This window comes from Cucurbita moschata, unplaced genomic scaffold (genome assembly GCF_002738365.1).
Source record: "Cucurbita moschata cultivar Rifu unplaced genomic scaffold, Cmos_1.0 Cmo_Scf00011, whole genome shotgun sequence".
NCBI classification, from domain to species: domain Eukaryota; kingdom Viridiplantae; phylum Streptophyta; class Magnoliopsida; order Cucurbitales; family Cucurbitaceae; genus Cucurbita; species Cucurbita moschata.
Window position 1 is genome coordinate 5,404,819 of NW_019268527.1, and position 16,138 is coordinate 5,420,956.

Consider the following 16,138-nt stretch of genomic DNA (forward strand, 5'->3'; position numbering starts at 1 on the left):
TGGATTTTCATTTCAAAGTCATCGTTGTTATCTTAGTTAGCTCTTGTCTTAAATCCCTGTCCGTTTCTTTTTAAGTGATGATATCGTTGCATTCCACTTTTATCTTACATTCAATCACCTCGTTTTTTTTAGCTTATGAACAAATTTTATTTTTGGAGTGAAAAACTCGAAGTTGAGTGAGAACCACTAACCACGCGAATTTGAAATTGCGAATGGATTTGAAATTGCGAATGGATTTGAAATTGCGAATGGATTGAATGAATCACGTTGCTCCACTCCAAAATTAAAATTGTAGGACCTTTAAGGATCTTAAATTCAATTAGTAATGGAGTGGGTGGATGGATGGAGTTAATTACTATTTTGTTGTGGAATTTCCACTACTTTACTCTATTCAAAATAAAAATAAACTAAATTAAACTAAAACCCTTTTGGCTTTACTATTTAATTTTGTATTACTCTATGGTTAATTAATAAAAAAATAAAATCCCTTGGTTTATGTCTTCATCATTATCTCTTACTTCTTTCTTTATAATATAGATTTTCAAGCTACAACCATCCACTCAAACTCAACATCTATGTTACTTTTTTTTAATAAAATAAATTATATTTCTATATTAACTCATTAAAGTGTGGATGTGAGAAAATAATTTACTTACTTTTTTCCCAACAACCATGTACTAATTTTGAAATCATATGTTCTATCTATAATTTATACAAAATTAAAAGTCAAATTTTGTGAATAAAATGAAAGCCTTTCTTTTTGCTTTCATTTTTGTCATGTATTTGAAAAATGCAAACACAAAAAGGAATCTTTTATTTCTCTTTTATCTTAGGCAGCGGTCCCATTCATCATCGACTATTGGTTTGATTAAAAGCATTTATGTTTCTTCCTGTGCTGATTCATCATCGTTCCTTTATTTGGTTGATTATGGCGGCTCAAACCTCCTTCCACAACTGGAAGTTTGTGACCTCACTACCGGCGAAAGCTTTAAATTGCCTTCCCGCCAACATCTCTATATAAGCTTCTTTCATTTTTTGGTCCTACATGTGAGCTCCATCATTTGTTTCTCACTCAATCAGCCATGGAAGTACAGAAGTAAGCTCTACTCATTCTACTCGTTCTGTTCATGTTGGATTCTACGACGCATTTTTATTCTGCCTCTTGCATAACTGTGATTGTGGGGTTGGGGGGATGTAATATGGGTGCTAATTAGTGAATCAACTACAAGGGACTGAACCCACTTGTGATGTTCACTCAATTTGAGTTTGGATCATTTGGGGAGCTGGTAACTGGTAAGGAGTCAAAAAGTAAAAGGCAGAACTTACTGTTCTTTCTCTCTGCTCTACTGCCTTCCTTCCCAAGTTCTTGGGATTATTATAGTTTCTTCAAGTGTTTTTACGTTTTCTACTTCATAATTGCGACAGATCCACAAAATTACTCTAAGCTTTAGCCGTGTAGTTCTAACAAATTTCAGGAGTTTGTGAGCTTTTTGTGTGCTGGAAGTAGGTTCAGGAGTTAATTCCACAACAACAATTGTTTAATATTTCGAAACAAAAAACGAAGTTGGGTTGTTTTCTCCCTCATTTGTTTCCTTTAACATTCATTGGGTCACTTTTTCAATCCTTTCAACTCAGGAAAAGCTACTTTCATCGGTCACCTATGTTCCTTTCTTTTTATTTTTTTTATTTTTTTTACTTTTAATAGTTGATGGTCGTGGGAAAGGGCATTCTTTATAAGAGTTGAAAACTTTTCTTAATAGACACGTTTTAATAATTTGGAGAGAAATCTCGAAAGGAAAAGCTTAAAGAGTACAATATCTATTAGCGGTGGGCTCGAGCTGTTACAAATAGTATCAGAGTCAGACATCGGGCAGTGTGTCAGCGAGGACACTAGCCTCCTTCACTGGCCCCCAAGGAGGTGGATTGTGAGATCCCACATCGGTTGAAGAGGAGATTTCTTACAAGAATTAGAAACCTCTCTCTACTAGACACGTTTTAAAACGTTAAGGAGAAGTCGGGAAGGGAAAATCTAAAGAGGATTTAACATGGTTTCTTTTGTTTTGTTCATGATCTCGTAATCAAATAGTAGATGTATCTGTCGGTTTATTTGTTGCACTTGCTCTGCCCCCTGTCCAGGGCTACAGACGGTTTTCATCAAAAGGAACATCCATCAGCTGGAGAAACACACCCACGGTACTCCCTGAGATCAATAAGATCGGTTTCAGCAAGCTTTTCCTCTAGTTTTGACAGGCTTACGAGTTTTGGAAACATATATTTCGAACAAGAAATTAGGAGTAAAGGGTTGGGATATATCAAAAGTATTTTTGATAAAAACCCACTACTCCTTCATTTGTGGAATGAAATACTTGTCATGTTGTGTGTGATTGCTACCTCTTTGGATCCTTTGTTCTGTTACATCCTGGTGGTTGATGATGACGAAAGATGTGTCGGATTTGACAAGAAGTTGAGGAAAGTAGCTGTAATTCTTCGCTCAATCACAGACTTACTCTACATAATTCTTATTGTCTGTCATTTTCATCTTGGATATTCCTCATTTTATAATGCAAATAGTGACGATCCTGATGATGGTGTTTGCACAAGAGCATGGAGATTTCTTTTATCCTACTTCACTGTTGATGTTCTCGCAGTTCTTCCACTCCCCCAGGTATGAAGCTTCACCCTCTGTACACATAGATTCTATCAAAATTATATCTCAAATTTGCACAAGAACATGATTATATTCCTGATTTTTTGGCTACTGATATTGTTGTGATGCATGTGAAAAATGGTCGGGGTAGGTGGTGAGTTTAATACTCATTCCAAGCCTCAAAGGACACGGATTTATATATGCAGTGAGGTCGCTGAAATATATTCTCGTCGTTCAATATTTGCCGAGGGTCTTTCGAATCTACTCGTTCTTAAAGAAAGTTAGATGGAGTTCTAACATTCTCCCAGAAACTGCTGGGGCTAAAGCTGCATTCAATCTCTTCCTTTATATGCTTGCAAGCCATGTGCGTTGATTCTCACTTGTGTTCCTTTTGAAGTGTTAGTTATAGCAACACTTCTCTGGTGTGCTTTCTTCTAATAAGCATATAATTATATTGCTCTATTAGGTTATTGGAGCATTTTGGTACTTGTTCACTATAGAGAGAAAAACAGTTTGCTGGGTAGAAAGGTGTGTACATTGCCCTCTAAACTGTGACTACGTTACAAACGGCAATTCGAGTGCTGACAGTTTTTGCTCTGGAAAAGCTGGAAATGAGTCTCAAACTTTTGATTTTGGAATGTTCGAAGTTGGTCTTCGTATTGTGAAATCAAGGAATTTCATGAGGAAAATTTCTTTCTGTTATTGGTGGGGTCTGCAGAAATTGAGGTTCGTCTGAGTTTTTTCTTTTTGGATTTACTTTTACCAAACTATAACTCATTGTCTATATTAAAGTTATTGATTTGTCATGGATCATCTCATAAACTTTCTAAGGACTTTACGGCTCGGAAACTTCACGTCGTAATTCGGGACAAAGTACCTATCTGCTAGATTCTGATGAGTGATTATGATATCTGGATGGATTGCAATAGAAAAACTACATTACTTCATTAACTGAAATGCATCTTAGGCTTTTAGGATCTTGCTTTTGACACTTATAGATTTAATATGTTGCAGCTCATTGGGACAAGACCTCAAAACTAGTGACCATTTGTGGGAAATCTACTTTGCAGTCACCATTACCATTTCTGGGTTGATACTATTTGCGCTTCTTGTTGGAAATTTGCAGGTCAGTAGTTAAGTTTACTTCAAACTCGTTGATCTAGTGTTACAATCGCACTCTTGTGGCAATGGGACAACGATTGTGTAACATTTGTTCTAACCTAGTGAACAAGTCAGCTGTGTGAAATTTGCAATTTGCGGATAATATCGGTGTATACTTGAGCCTCGGGTCACATTTGAGAGAAATGATTTAGAAAACATGAGCGAGGAAATACGTTGAAAACAATTTTAAAGAAATCAATGTTATAAGCTAAAAGCCAGTAAGCAACAACAACGGCTTTGATAGCATATAATCCAGGTAGGAAGAATTGACAACTAGTCACATCCCCCTAGAGTATATTTTGGGGCGTTTTAGCCTTGGCGAGTGTTGACATGATTTTGTGAACGGTCATACACCCCCATTTTGACACCATGTGAAATAGTAAAGACCTATCTAAGATGAAAGCATGTAAAAGGGGTTTGGAACGGGCATGTGGCCATAGAGAACACATCATGGACAAGCATGACTGGGACATCTGACATGCGACCATAGACAACATGCCTTGTACAAGCTTGACCGTGACGCATAGCAAACGATTGTTCAAATGATGCCTCAACATTATCTAATCTGATGAGCTATTTTATTGTGTAACAGACATATCTACAGTCAACCATTGCAAGATTGGAGGAAATGAGATTGAAGGGGCAAGATATTGAGCTATGGATGGCTTTCCATTCCCTCCCTAGAAAGTTGAAGAAGAGAATTAAAAAGTACGAACGGTACAAGTGGCGAGAAACCAAAGGTGTTGATGTGGAGCTACTTCTTCATAATCTTCCTAGGGACCTAAGAAGGGACACAAAACGACATCTTTGCTCGACTCCACTCAAAAGTGTAAGCAGTTTTGAGCAAGTTTACCAATGATATTACTTTTTGTATATAGCATCCATTCATGTTGTCGCGCTTCTCTTCTTATGGTTGATAATATGTGCTCATCAAGGTCCCAAAGTTTCAAAACATGGACGATAAGCTACTCAATGCTATATGTGATTGTTTGAGACCAGTGCTGTACATTGAGCGTAGCCTCATTATTCAAGAAGGAGAGCCATTGGATGAAATGGTCTTCATAATTCGAGGCCAAGTAAGGATATATTCCAAAAGCGATAATGGCATTGCAGCTAGTTCCTCACTTTTCAATTGCCTTACCAAAGGTGACTTTTATGGAGAGGCTCTTCTAGAGTGGGCGCTACACCATCCTACTTCAACAACCGTCCCCATATCTACCAAAACGCTTCGAGCACACTCGAAAGTCGAAGCATTTATCCTCATTGCAAACGATTTAAAGACAGTGGTCTCAAAATTTTGGTGGCTTTTCAGCAGAAACTCTCCAAGTTTGAAAGCAATATGGGAACCGTGGGCGGCTTTAGCTTTGCAGGTAGCATGGCGGCGTTACCGTAAAAGCAAAGTGGAGAAGAATAAGTCTCGGTTAGGCATTGAAGGAAGGATTAATACTCAGAAATCAGATGCCCCATTTACTGCCTCTACACATATTGTTCGTGCTCTTCGGGCTTTAAAGCTAAAGCGCAAAAAATCAGAAGCAGAATCTAGCAGAGTTTGAGAAATGTAGTATGGTTAGTTCTATTTAGCTTTCTTTGTATTTTTATTAGTGATCGCTTCCTCTGTATGTTCATTACACTGTCCAGCTTGAGATCCCTGCTTCACGGTTACTTGTTCGTCGTCGTCATGCTTTATTTGTCTGCCAAAATATGTGTTGAATAGTTGTATCCATCTAAAAACTGAGCTATATAAAGTCTAATGCTGGTTGAAGATGTTAGAGAATATAAATTAAACTAACAATAATTCAGCTCCATGCAGAGCAATCCTTGGAGTCCCACATTGGGTTTGTGGGACTTTTTCAACTATTTTTCTCTTGATATTCAATCCTTAAAATAAGACGTGGTGACAAAATTGAGTATGGTCAATATTTCTCAATTTCATATCTAGGAGCAAAATACAGGTTCCAAAAGTTTTTTTTTTTTTTCTCGAACCATTAGAGGGGAAAAAATAGAATTACGATCAAACATTTGTCAATTTCATGGTGGGTAATAACCATCTATTCAGATCTTTCCTCGTTTTAATTTTCTAGTATATTGCTCATCTACTAACTTGAAAAGATTTAAAACCACCTTCTGTTAGGAATTACGACCATCCTCAATGGTAAGATATATCTCTTACTAGTAAACTCATGATCATTTCCTTAATTAGTTGACGTGAGCCTCTTTCCCAACAATTCTCAACGCATTCTTTTAAGTAAAAGACCTAAATGAATCATTAAAAGCACTTGGTGACGAAGAGACTAAGTCGCGATAAGAAGAGCTAGAGATAAGGGACGGGCACAAGAGAAAATAAAAAGGTAGAGAAAAAATAATTGTCATCAGCAAAGAGAGAGCGAGTGAGAGTGAGGGCATGCTTTGTCGGTGCTCCATGATGAATGATATTGATTTATACATACCCTTAATTAATGTTAGGTTCATGGAAAACCACATATTTTTCTTTCTAAGTCAACCCTGAATTGACTTACAAGTGTAGACGCCAGCTCTCCGTGTGAATGTTCTATGAATGGTCCACCAGGAAATGGGTTGCCTTGACACATAACAACCAATCGAGGGGGGCCCGTTTAATGGCGGATGAAGCTATCTATAAGCTTCAGCCACCGCGGTTGCTGTTGGAAAGATATTCATCCTGTTTCTGGCAAGAAAGAGGCCGCTATGAATGGAGAAGATGCTGCCATACGGTTAGTTCTTTCTTTCTTTCTTGCTTCTTCTTTTTCCCTTTTTGAAGCTCCATTCTTAGCATCTTTATGTAGCAAGTATATATGCTTCCAATGTTTGATTCTACATCTGGGGTACCCTTAGTTTCTCGTGAAATGATTGCCCTCATTTTCAAAAAAAATTTCTTTTTAATGTTCCCTTGTGGGAGGATGACACGTTTTTCCACTACAATTTTCAACAAAAGGATGTTAGATATTCTCTTTTGAATCTGAAAGGGAAAAGGCAACTACCCAAATTTGCGTTTCCCTATATACTTTCAGTGTCTGAACTCTTTGTGCCATCCACTTGGTCTGTGAATTTCTTGAGCTTACCTTTGTTGAGGATGGTTGGGAGAGGAATCCCACCTCGGCTAATTAAGGGTTGATCATGGGTTCATAAGTACGAAATACATTTCCATTGGTATGAGGCCTTTTGGGGAAACCAAAAGCAAAGCCACGAGAGTTTATGCTCAAAGTGGAAATATCATACAATTATGAGGTTCGTGGTTTCTAACACTTTCTAGACAGGACATTGATATGTGCTGAGTTTACTTACGTTTGTTTAGGATTCAGACTTCCTCCCCTGTGGACATACGCTCAGAGAACTCCACGGGTACGGTGGGAGCGGTTCCAAGAAGATTTGAGTCTTCTTCTGATACACTTACCAGTTTTGGAAACATTCATTTTAAGGAAGAGGTCAAGAGTAAAGGGTTGAGCTCCATAAAAAGGTCTATTGAAGGAAACTGGATATTCCTTCATCTGTGGAATGATGTACTTGTGATGTTGTGTGTAATTGCAGCCTTACTGGACCCTTTGTTCTGTTACATCTTAGTGGTTGATAATGAAAAAAATTGCATACGCTTTGACAAGAAGTTGAGGATCACAGCCGTAGTTCTACGTTCGCTCATTGATTTTGGCTACATACTTCTCATTGTCTTTCATTTTCGTATCGGTTATACTGACTCGAAGGATGCTAATAACGGAACACTTTCCACAATAGCAACAGCTAGGAGATATCTTTTATCTTACCTTACAGTGGACATTCTTGCTGCTCTTCCTCTTCCACAGGTTTGGACTTTTAGTCTCTGCCCACCTACACAATTTGGACAATTAAAACTACATGTATGTTACCTTATAATGATTTGTGAGCAAACTTGTGTGCAGGTGGTGATAGTATTAGCTGCTCAAGCAGCAAAAGGTTCTCATTTTACAATCTCTATTAGGACATTGAAATTTGTTCTTATCATTCAATATTTGCCAAGGGTGTTTCGAGTGTACTTATTCTTAAAGAAAGTGAGATGGAGTTCTGGGATTTTGCCTGATTCTGCTGCGGCCAAAGCTATATTCAATCTCTTCCTCTATATGCTTGCCAGTCATGTAAGTTCATTCACTACTCAATCTTTGTGAATTACAAACCAGCAACCTTTTTCAATGGATGATTCAGAGCTTCTATGCTTTTTGTTTGCCAATATCTTAGCATAATTCAGTATCTATGTGGTTCTTGTAGGTGTTTGGAGCCTTTTGGTACTTGTTTTCTATTGAGCGCAAAGCAACTTGCTTGCAGTCAAGGTGTCATAGCCATCCATATTGCCCTCGGAAGTATAACATCACTGAGGAGGGATCGTGCTTAGATAATTGCTCTAGAAAAGCATCATCAAATGACACACTACCTTTCAATTTCGGAATATTTGATGATGCCTTTAAGTATGACGTTGTCAATTCCACTGATTTCATATGGAAAGTCTCTTATTGTTATTGGTGGGGTCTGCAAAATCTAAGGTCTGTACTCAAAAGCCTATGCATTTGGTATTACTCCTCTATCCATACTCTATGTTAACGTATTTCACTGCTTCAACATTTTTCAGTTCTCTGGGTCAAGGCCTCAGAACTAGTAAGCATATATGGGAAATTTACTTCGCAGTCTCCATAACCATTGCTGGCTTGGTACTATTTGCACTTCTAATAGGAAATCTGCAGGTCAGTGCCAATTAATATTCATGTAGCATAATTACATGGTTAAGGCCAACTCCGGTGACACCTTGACATGGGAATTTGGTTGTGAAACAGACATTTCTGCAGTCAACAATTGCGAGACTGGAGGAAATGAGATTGAAGGGGCAAGATATTGAACTATGGATGGCCTACCATTCACTCCCTCGTGATCTAAGGAAGCGGATCAAACTATATGAGAAGTATAAATGGCGGAAAACTAGAGGTGTTGATGTTGCAAACATTCTCCATAATCTTCCTAGAGACCTTAGAAGGGATACAACAAGACACCTTTGCTTAAGTGCAATCAAAAGTGTAAGTTTCTGTTCTTCTGTTTTCGTTCATGGTGTGTTGTTGTGAGATCCCACATTGGTTGGAGAGGGAACGAAGCATTCCGCATTTCTTATAAAGGTGTAGTGTGGAAACCTCTCCTTAGCAATCGCATTTTAAAAACCTTGAGGGGAATCCCAAAAGGGAAAGCCAAAGAGGATAATATCTGCTAAGAGTAGGCTTGGGCTGTTACAAATGGTACTGCCAGGGAGAGGTTGGGCTCCCAAAGGAGTGGATCGTGATATCCCACATTGGTTGGAGAGGAGAACGAAGCATTCCTCATAAGAGTGTGGTAACCTCTCCTTGATAGAGGCATTTTAAAACTTTGAGGGGAGCCCAAAAGAGAAACCCCAAAGAGGACAATATCTGCTTGCGGTACCCTTAGGCTGTTACAGTTGTATTTCACTTCACTTCATGTTATTCTTCTTGCATACGGTAAAGGTTTCAATGTTTCAAAACATGGACGAGAAGTTCTTGGATGCAGTTTGTGGTTTTTTGAAGCCGATGCTATACATTGAGCGTAACTTCATCGTTCGAGAAGGAGAGCCATTAGATGAGATGATCTTCATAATCCATGGCAAGTTATGGATCTATTCCAACTCCAATAGAGATGGTGAAACATTTGGTTCGTCTGAGAGCCTTAAAAAAGGCGATGTGTTTGGAGAAGAGCTTTTAAAATGGGTATTGAAAGATCCACTTTTATCCACTGTCCCCATCTCCACAAAAACTGTCTCTACACACACCAAAGTGGAAGCATTTGTTTTAAGTGCACATGATTTGAAGAATGTGGTCTCTAAATTTTGGTGGCTTATCAGTCAAGAGCATGGAAACGATCCCAACTTTAAAGAGCGATGGGCGCCATTGGCTGCTCTTGTGGTGCAAGCTGCATGGCGTCGTTACTTCAAGAGTAAGCGTGAAAGAGAGAAATCTCAGTTAAGCTTAGCCACTGAAAGTGGGAATTCACAGCCTTCAGTCACCACAACCATTCATGCCTCTAGATTCATTGCTCGTGCATTAAATGCTTTAAAGCGAAGACAAAAAAGAAGAAATGCAAGCAGTGATATGCCGGGAACCAGCAACAACAATGACTTGCTTCCCTTTTTAAGTGTAGGAACTCTTCCCTTTCTTGTTTTTCTTTATTTATTGTCTTCGCTTTAAAGCATAGCAACATCTGAGAAGATTTCTTTCTTGTCTTCCCAAAACATAGCAACATCTGAGAAGATTTCTTTCACTGTAGGAACTCTTCCACGACACTGCTTTCTTTATGGGTACTATACTATTATATATACATATGTATGTATATATATAATATACACTCAAGATTATCCTTCATTTTCAATTCATTGCGTATGAGTCTAAAAGTATACTCTGTAGGGGAGGCGGAGGAAGGAGGGAGAATAATCCTTGTTGATTATTCTGGCAATACTTTTAGTTGGACCAATCAGAGATAGACTGTGGAACAATGTATGAACGCTTAGATCAGTTTTCAGCTCATGAAACTTTCTGTAATATACTACAGGATTGTCGGGTGGTACACATGGATTGGATTGATATCATCAGAAAATAGCAACGTTTAAGAGCATTTCCTTCACTGCAGTAACTCTTCTCCTTTCCAGGTGCACATTGTGGTTGTAGTTAGATCTTGAATATGCTTTATAGTTTGTATTTTATGTTTTAGCTACTGAATTATGCTCATCGTTAACAGATTGAGGTAGCATAGAAGATTATTAGTAGAACCAAGCCCTGGAATCATTGTTATATAAATTCCCCATTTTTATTAATTAGGAAGTGGTTTCTTTCTTGTTTTTCTTTATTTATCGGCTAATTGGCATACCAATCAGCCATGGAAAAACAACAAAAACAGCTAAACACTTTTCTTCTACTAGGATAACAAACCTGAACTTGTTAAATAATATCATTAACGATGCCCTCCCTCAGCACACAGTAGAGATGTTTCAGCCACTCCAATAATTTTATGTATACACTCAACACTAGTGCCCACCACCACCTTGGAAGAAGCATTTCAAACAGTCACCAACTTAGGATGAAATGCTTCCCTTTTTAAGTGAAGCTGAAGCATCACTAAGTGCCTTCACCTCGCTCTTGAGAAACGATGGCAGCGCAAATGCAGCCAAGTGCATCTGTTGGAATGTCAACCATTATTAGTATCAATGCACGGTGTAATCGAAGTTTTAATCCATATAGTGTGTCGATGGATGTATCTCTACATCGACATTGTATCGAATCTTAGTTAAGTTAAAGAGCTTTTGTGTGGTTACCTCAGAGTTGTAGAATTTGAGTTCTCTTTTTGACTTGAGATGTCCTAACTTCTCAATGGGATTCACAGGGTTCCTAAAATCAACTGTTGGCCCTTCAGTTGAGCAGAGTAGAAACCCTATAACACCACTTGGATATGTTGGAACACTGGTCCAGGCATAGTGAACATCCTTGAATGTTTGGCGACATATTGATATCATGTCCTGAATGAGATGTGTATGCAGCCACATACTTTCAGCCATGTTACAGAGAACACCACCGGGTCGCAATGCTCGGGCTATCGTCTGAAAAAATGGCATCTCCACCAGTTCTTGGGCAGGACCTTTATTACAAGAACCCCCGGTTAGAAGATGAGTTTACGAGCACAAGTCTTTCAAAAGAGAACATAAATTTAAGGTTCTAATTGTTGAACGAAAAGATATGTAGCTTGCATTGTTGCACCATTTTTTTTTTATTCTTCTCTGTTACAAATCATTAACTTACCCACAGGATCAGAGGAATCAACAATGACGGCATCATACTTCCCTTGCTTTGCATTCCGAAGAAATTCAACAGCTGATATTACAAAGATGCAAATTATATAGGAAAGAGCATAAGAAACAAAAAAAGGAATAAGATGTCTCGACTTTCGACGCACCATCACCAACATGAAGGTGAACACGAGGGTCCTCGAATCCAACAGCTAGTTGGGGGAAAAATTGTTTTGACACCTAGGAATTAAGAAAGCAGGGAAATGAAGCATTAGGTCACAATCTTGAAACATACCACAGCAGCAAGTTGTTTCATTATGAACTTATCATACAATTCGCAACATGTCTCTAATGAACACTTACATTAATGACCATCTCATCTATCTCACAAATGTCGATGTGCTCCACTGAGTCGTGACGAGAAATTTCCCTCAGGACTCCGCCATCACCTCCGCCAACAACCAGAACCTAAATAATGTCATTTTATGTCTTAAAATTATGCAAAAGTTGGAAGAGAAAAAGAAAATTTCTTAATAAGAGATGGAATTGGCACAGAATCAAATTTTTGGGAGGACTAACGGTTTTAGGAAACGGGATCGAACAAAGAGGAAGATGCGCTATCATTTCCTGGTAGGCACATTCATCTTTCTCTGTCAGTTGAACAATGCCATCAAGAACAAGGACTTTTCCATATGATGCAGACTGTAAACAAATAGAGACAAACAAGTAAAGTATTAATCTCAAGAAACCAAGCAAATGAATTGCGAAGGTAAAACCATTGTCTCAGCGAATGGTACCTCAAAAACCATGACCTCTTGGTACTCTGACTTTCCTTTAAATAGTATATTCTCTACTTGCAGAGAATGTGCTTCTCCTGAAAGGTTGACAATAATAACATTAGCTTGTCAAATGCAGACATTTGACGCGTGGCTTATGTAACACTAGTGCAATCAAATATACGTCAAAAAGTTTTGATGTTGCAGAAAGTCGTGAGCGTTTATATGAACATTCAACTCCTAGTAAAGAATGAAAGTAAAATGAACTCCCTCAGCATGAAAAAGAGACCATTAACAAGAAATACAAGAAAAGCACTCACCCGGCCACATTGGGTTGTTGAAATAAACAAACTTGCTAGCTTTATCTGCAAAGGAAACGAGCGCAACTGATGTTAATTACCCACATGGTGAGCCACGGTTTCTAAAACAGAACCAAGAGCTTCACGAGGAGATTAAAGAAAAGGAGAATGACCAGAGCCAGACTGGAATTCTGAAATCCAGCCAGAAACAACAGTTGAATGGCATTGAGCCTCAAGCTCAGGATCTGACGCCTTAGCCTTCAAACAACAAGAAGGAATGGCCTTATCTAAGCCATTCCCGTTAGTCGCCTTCCCATCCATAATTGTCTGGCATTCCAAACTTCTTCCTGTGACGTCCTCCATGTATTATTGTTTTTTGTTCAGTCTCCAGCCTCTGGAACATCAAGAATAGCACATCATCATAAAGTTGGAGAAAGAAGATATGTATACAAGAGACATCTTTTGAGTGACTCATGCTCTTCTACCATACATAAGTCGTGGGAAAGTAATAGATTATACATTTTGTAAGCATTTGCATCTTTACTTTCTGCAGATTCAAGATTTCCAAGGAAGAAATTGAAGTCACCAGTGGACAAATGAAATTATCAAACCTATAGCTTCGTTATGACTATATAAGTTTTTTGGCTTTTGGACAAATACATGTCACCCACTAACATGCTTTGTTAAATACCATCAAGAAAAGACAAAATGTATAACAAGAAATCCCATCAAAATAAGATCGAGGAATAATCATCAGCAGAAACAAATAAGCATCAGCAAGTTGTATAGGAAGTGGATTTACAGTAACTTAGATCACAACTCAATAAGCACAGTCACGCAGCTTTTTCCACAGTGTACAATGCAAAGCTTTTGATCACAGAAAAAAAAACTGAAAAAAATGATCTCTCTCGTTAACTTTTAGAGTTCTACCAGGTTTGGAATTTACTATAAGATCATGTAAGGTGACACGAACAAAGGATAAAGTTTCACAAAGCCAGATCAAGAAAGATAAGCAAATGATATGACTGAAATCCATCGGAATAGAGAGCTTCAGACCCCTATGGAGAATAGGTATAAAAAAAGAACTCATGAAAGTCATGGTAAACCTCAGAAGTGGAATCAAGGATATATTATAATGGTACAAACAGAGTAGAACTATTTCCATAAGCCAGACTGTTCATGATGAACCTTCTATTAATTCAGGTAGCTCAACTGGATTTTAAGGTCCAAGAAGATGAGAGAAGTTTATTTTTAAAATGAAAAAGAAGTTCAGATTCCCCACGTTCTTTCAGTTTCCGAAGCATACCGAGCATGAACCATTGTTTATGAGTCGGTTCAACAAGAAAATAAAGATGGAACACAAAGACCACAAACCATAAAGGGACAAAATAAGAAAGCGTGTATCACTATCTTACACACACCGACCAATAAAATACGCGAAATCCAAATACTTTCTTCCGTCCTTCCTTCAATAGTTTCATGCTTAATTTTAGCTCTAAAAGGTGTTCAGACATCCAAATTTTGTTTTTGTTTTTTTCCTTAAAATCTGCAGGGTTAGGAAATGACACGAGCATTAGAGTGAACAGAGAAAAGCAGAGCAGGTCGAGATCTTTGTGATGGAAACTGGAGAACGAATAAAACCCAAACATCAGTGATCAAGGTTTCGAATACCCCATTTCAGAAACAAAAGTAGAGAGCAGAGAAAGAAGAAGAGATTGAAAAGGAAAGAGAAAAGGGAAGGAAAGATTACACGGAAGGGTCGAAGAATGGCGAAGCGAGCGGGAGGAGAGAATCAGAGAGCCCAAAGCCGGTGGTGAGAAATTGCAGGCAGTGTATGCGTGAATGGCAGAGGATAGAAGGGCGGAAAGGTTGGGTTTATATAGATGAAGAGGCAGTGGGACTGGTTGGAGTAGCAGATGAAAAATGAACACTAAAATTGACGAAGAACAATAATATTATTACAAAATCAAAGTTGGGTTTTACAACTTCCGATGAGGGAAGGAGCGTGAATTGTAAATGGAAGTTCTCTTCTTTTTCTCTTCTCACTCTCCTCGTCTTCTTTCTCTTTCGTTCCACTCTGTTGCACTGCTCTCTGCACAGTCTTCCATATAATTTTTATTCATCCTTTACATAAATGGTTTTTAATTGATCCATATTTTTCCTCTTTTGGTTCCAATTTTTTTTTTTTTATTGGGTAGGGTCAAGTCCCGATTAGGTGAACTCTTTTCTTCTTCTCTAATTTTACGAGTGAAATGGACATCTCTAATTCTTATCCTACATGATGGAGGTTTATTTTGTATGAAAAGCTTAGAAAGATATTAAATTATTTTGAAGTTTAATGTTATTGTGACTGTGAATGAGAAGGGAATCTTCTTGTTCAGATTTTAGAAACAAACACCTAATAACCTATAAACATCTAACCAAGTAAGTTTTATTGTGTTTGTTTCTTCTCTCACTCTATTTACATCTTATTAATGCCATATTGCAGAGCTAGTATTTTTTTTTTTTTTTTTTTAAAGTTCAGATTTACTAGAAAACAAGAGGATTAAAACAAGACCAGTTTTTTGTTTAAAAGGATATGTTTATGGAAAAAGAAGGGAAACATAAGCAAAGGCTAAAAAAGAGCAGAAAAGACCAAACATTATAGTCCAAGTTGGGAGGTAAATATGTCATATTTGGCAACTGAAGTGCGAAGAAGAGAGTTGAAGTAGTAAGAAGGGAAGGCCTAATAAGTCCACGATTTTGAACCAAAAATTCAAAGTTGTATAAAATATGGGCATCAAAATGGAAACCCCACGCCCCCATTATTTGGAAATTTAGCATTCATCTTTTGAACCAAAACCCAACAAATGGGTCTTAGATTCTAAGGCCCCTTACTCTGCTTTTTGGGTGGTCCTCATCATACTTCTCACTATTCTCTCCCTTTTTTCTTCTTTATGATGCTCAATAATTTGTTTGGGGATGAACACAACTCATCTTCATCCAATCATACCATAATATTTTATTTCTTTTTCTTCTTGCTTGGCTTCCCCATCAATTCTCATGCACTCCTTCCCAAATTCAACTTTTCTATCAAAATCTTTACCCACCACAACCTTAGATAAATTATTGGACAAGAGAATGAATGAAGACTTGAAATGAATTAGATTGTCATAGAATTACCTCTATCCACAGTCAGTCAAAATGAATGCAGAGAAGCTGAAAGATATGTGTTGCATCATGTTGAGGAACTGTTTGGTTTCCGATACCATTTCATGATTAACAATTAGGAACCATTCGATCTGCAACAACTCGATACCCATTTCATGATTAACAAACGACGTGGTTAGGAGTGTAATTTAGATTTGTGCACCTTATGATGGTCAGACAAAACGGCTCGACAATCGCCGCAATTGCCCACCACCATCTCCCTCCTTACTGTTCACTTCATCGTCCATTCTCTAAA

General features: G+C 37.9%; 3 protein-coding genes across 14 annotated transcripts; 2 read left to right on the forward strand and 1 right to left on the reverse strand.

The window, feature by feature from the left end:
• The first annotated feature begins 924 nt into the window (after positions 1–924).
• LOC111450022 (cyclic nucleotide-gated ion channel 1-like) lies at positions 925–5,572 on the forward strand. Of its 2 annotated transcripts, XM_023090159.1 has the most exons (7): positions 925–1,096; positions 2,137–2,665; positions 2,799–3,011; positions 3,114–3,373; positions 3,662–3,773; positions 4,401–4,637; positions 4,744–5,572. In XM_023090159.1, the coding sequence occupies exons 1-7, from the start codon at positions 1,083–1,085 to the stop codon at positions 5,359–5,361; spliced, it is 1,983 nt and encodes a 660-aa protein (XP_022945927.1). In that variant the 5' UTR covers positions 925–1,082; the 3' UTR covers positions 5,362–5,572. The 2 variants fall into 2 exon arrangements, with proteins under 2 accessions (XP_022945927.1, XP_022945925.1); XM_023090157.1 differs by lacking the exon at positions 925–1,096 and having other exon boundaries at positions 1,932–2,665.
• Positions 5,573–6,281: 709 nt separating this feature from the next.
• LOC111449257 (cyclic nucleotide-gated ion channel 1-like) lies at positions 6,282–10,464 on the forward strand. 11 transcript variants are annotated; one of them, XM_023089081.1, is made up of 9 exons: positions 6,282–6,537; positions 7,119–7,620; positions 7,717–7,929; positions 8,060–8,331; positions 8,418–8,529; positions 8,620–8,856; positions 9,313–9,978; positions 10,109–10,164; positions 10,234–10,464. In XM_023089081.1, exons 1-9 carry the CDS (start codon positions 6,431–6,433, stop codon positions 10,280–10,282), a joined length of 2,214 nt encoding a protein of 737 aa, XP_022944849.1. In that variant the 5' UTR covers positions 6,282–6,430; the 3' UTR covers positions 10,283–10,464. The 11 variants fall into 11 exon arrangements, 8 of the variants coding, with proteins under 8 accessions (XP_022944849.1, XP_022944851.1, XP_022944850.1 ...); XM_023089083.1 differs by having other exon boundaries at positions 6,283–6,537; positions 10,109–10,168; positions 10,246–10,464; XM_023089082.1 differs by having other exon boundaries at positions 6,283–6,537; positions 10,246–10,464.
• Positions 10,465–10,623: 159 nt separating this feature from the next.
• On the reverse strand, positions 10,624–14,790 carry LOC111449258 (spermine synthase-like). The gene is made up of 10 exons (XM_023089090.1): positions 14,444–14,790; positions 12,867–13,087; positions 12,715–12,759; positions 12,416–12,492; positions 12,198–12,320; positions 11,982–12,086; positions 11,786–11,858; positions 11,632–11,703; positions 11,151–11,470; positions 10,624–11,012 (listed from the first exon to the last, which is right to left on the reverse strand). The coding sequence occupies exons 2-10, from the start codon at positions 13,054–13,056 to the stop codon at positions 10,911–10,913; spliced, it is 1,107 nt and encodes a 368-aa protein (XP_022944858.1). The 5' UTR covers positions 13,057–13,087; positions 14,444–14,790; the 3' UTR covers positions 10,624–10,910.
• Between the last annotated feature and the right edge of the window lie 1,348 nt (positions 14,791–16,138).